At 55.6% G+C, this 978-nt stretch overlaps 1 protein-coding gene across 1 annotated transcript; it reads left to right on the top strand.

Moving 5' to 3' along the window:
* Positions 1 to 240: 240 nt before the first annotated feature.
* Positions 241 to 964, top strand: Pmar_PMAR000165 (Uridine phosphorylase, putative; the record flags this gene model as incomplete). The annotated part of the gene is made up of 1 exon (XM_002781050.1): positions 241 to 964. A coding segment is annotated over one exon (724 nt), but the record flags the coding sequence as incomplete, so codon positions are not given.
* Positions 965 to 978: the final 14 nt, after the last annotated feature.

Genomic DNA, 978 nt, shown 5'->3' with positions numbered 1-978 from the left:
CTCCGGTTTCTGTTGCGCCTGCGTGTCGGTCTTGCTTCCCTCAACCAGCATCCTCCATCTGTAGACTCACAAACCTGATCCCGGATTTCGGGACTAGGAAGCTCCGTGAGCTGCCGTCTCGCGACTTCGTCGGTGTGACTCGCACCGTGTGAGGGACGGTTTCTAGAATACTGGAGTCTGGATAGTCGAGGCTCCCTGTAGACTTGAGGCTACTCGTAGGTCGATCGTTTTCCTCCGAACATGACCGATCCAAACTTCAAGCCCATGCACGTGACAGTCACTCCAGAACATTGCCTCGGCAATGGCGGCCTCGGTCGCTTCTGGATCCTTCCCGGATCACGCGATCGCGCGCAGCAGATCGCGGAGACTTTCCTCCAGGACTGTGAGGTGATCGCTTCTCCTCGTGGTCATGATGGTTACATTGGCAAGTACGAGGCCCCTGACGGAACGGTGGTCGACATTGGTGCTATCTCTACCGGTATGGGTGCTCCAAGTGTTGACATCATCGCCACTGAGATGATCAAGCTTGGTGCCAAGGTCCTCGTCAGAGTTGGTACCGCTGGTGCCATGCAGAAGACTCTCGGAATCGGTGATATCGTTATCGCTACTGGTGCTGTTCGTGATGAGGGTACATCGAGGCATTACATGCCTCTCGAATTCCCTGCCCTTGGATCGGCTGCTGTTGTCACGGCAATGTGTAGCGCTGCCCAACACCAGCTCGAGGCGGAAGATGAAGAGCTTAAGGAAGGTGCTCAGTGGGTCTACGACGCTGGCCCGGTCCATTCTAAGGATTCCCTCATGGCTAGAGAGTTCAAGTTCGGCCCCTATGCTGCTGAGCACAAACGCTATATGGAAGTATTGGAGAATCTCGGCTGCCTAGCGTCTGAGATGGAAGTAGCCATGCTCTTCAGTCTGGCTCAGGTCTATGGTGTCAAGGCTGGCTGCGTCCTTGCTATCATTGGTGGTGGTGACGGCGCG

Source organism: Perkinsus marinus, assembly GCF_000006405.1.
Source record: "Perkinsus marinus ATCC 50983 genomic scaffold scf_1104296943650, whole genome shotgun sequence".
Taxonomy (NCBI): Eukaryota; Perkinsozoa; order Perkinsida; family Perkinsidae; genus Perkinsus; species Perkinsus marinus.
Note: the sequence above shows the minus strand (reverse complement) of the source record. Positions and strands in the feature narration are given on the sequence as shown.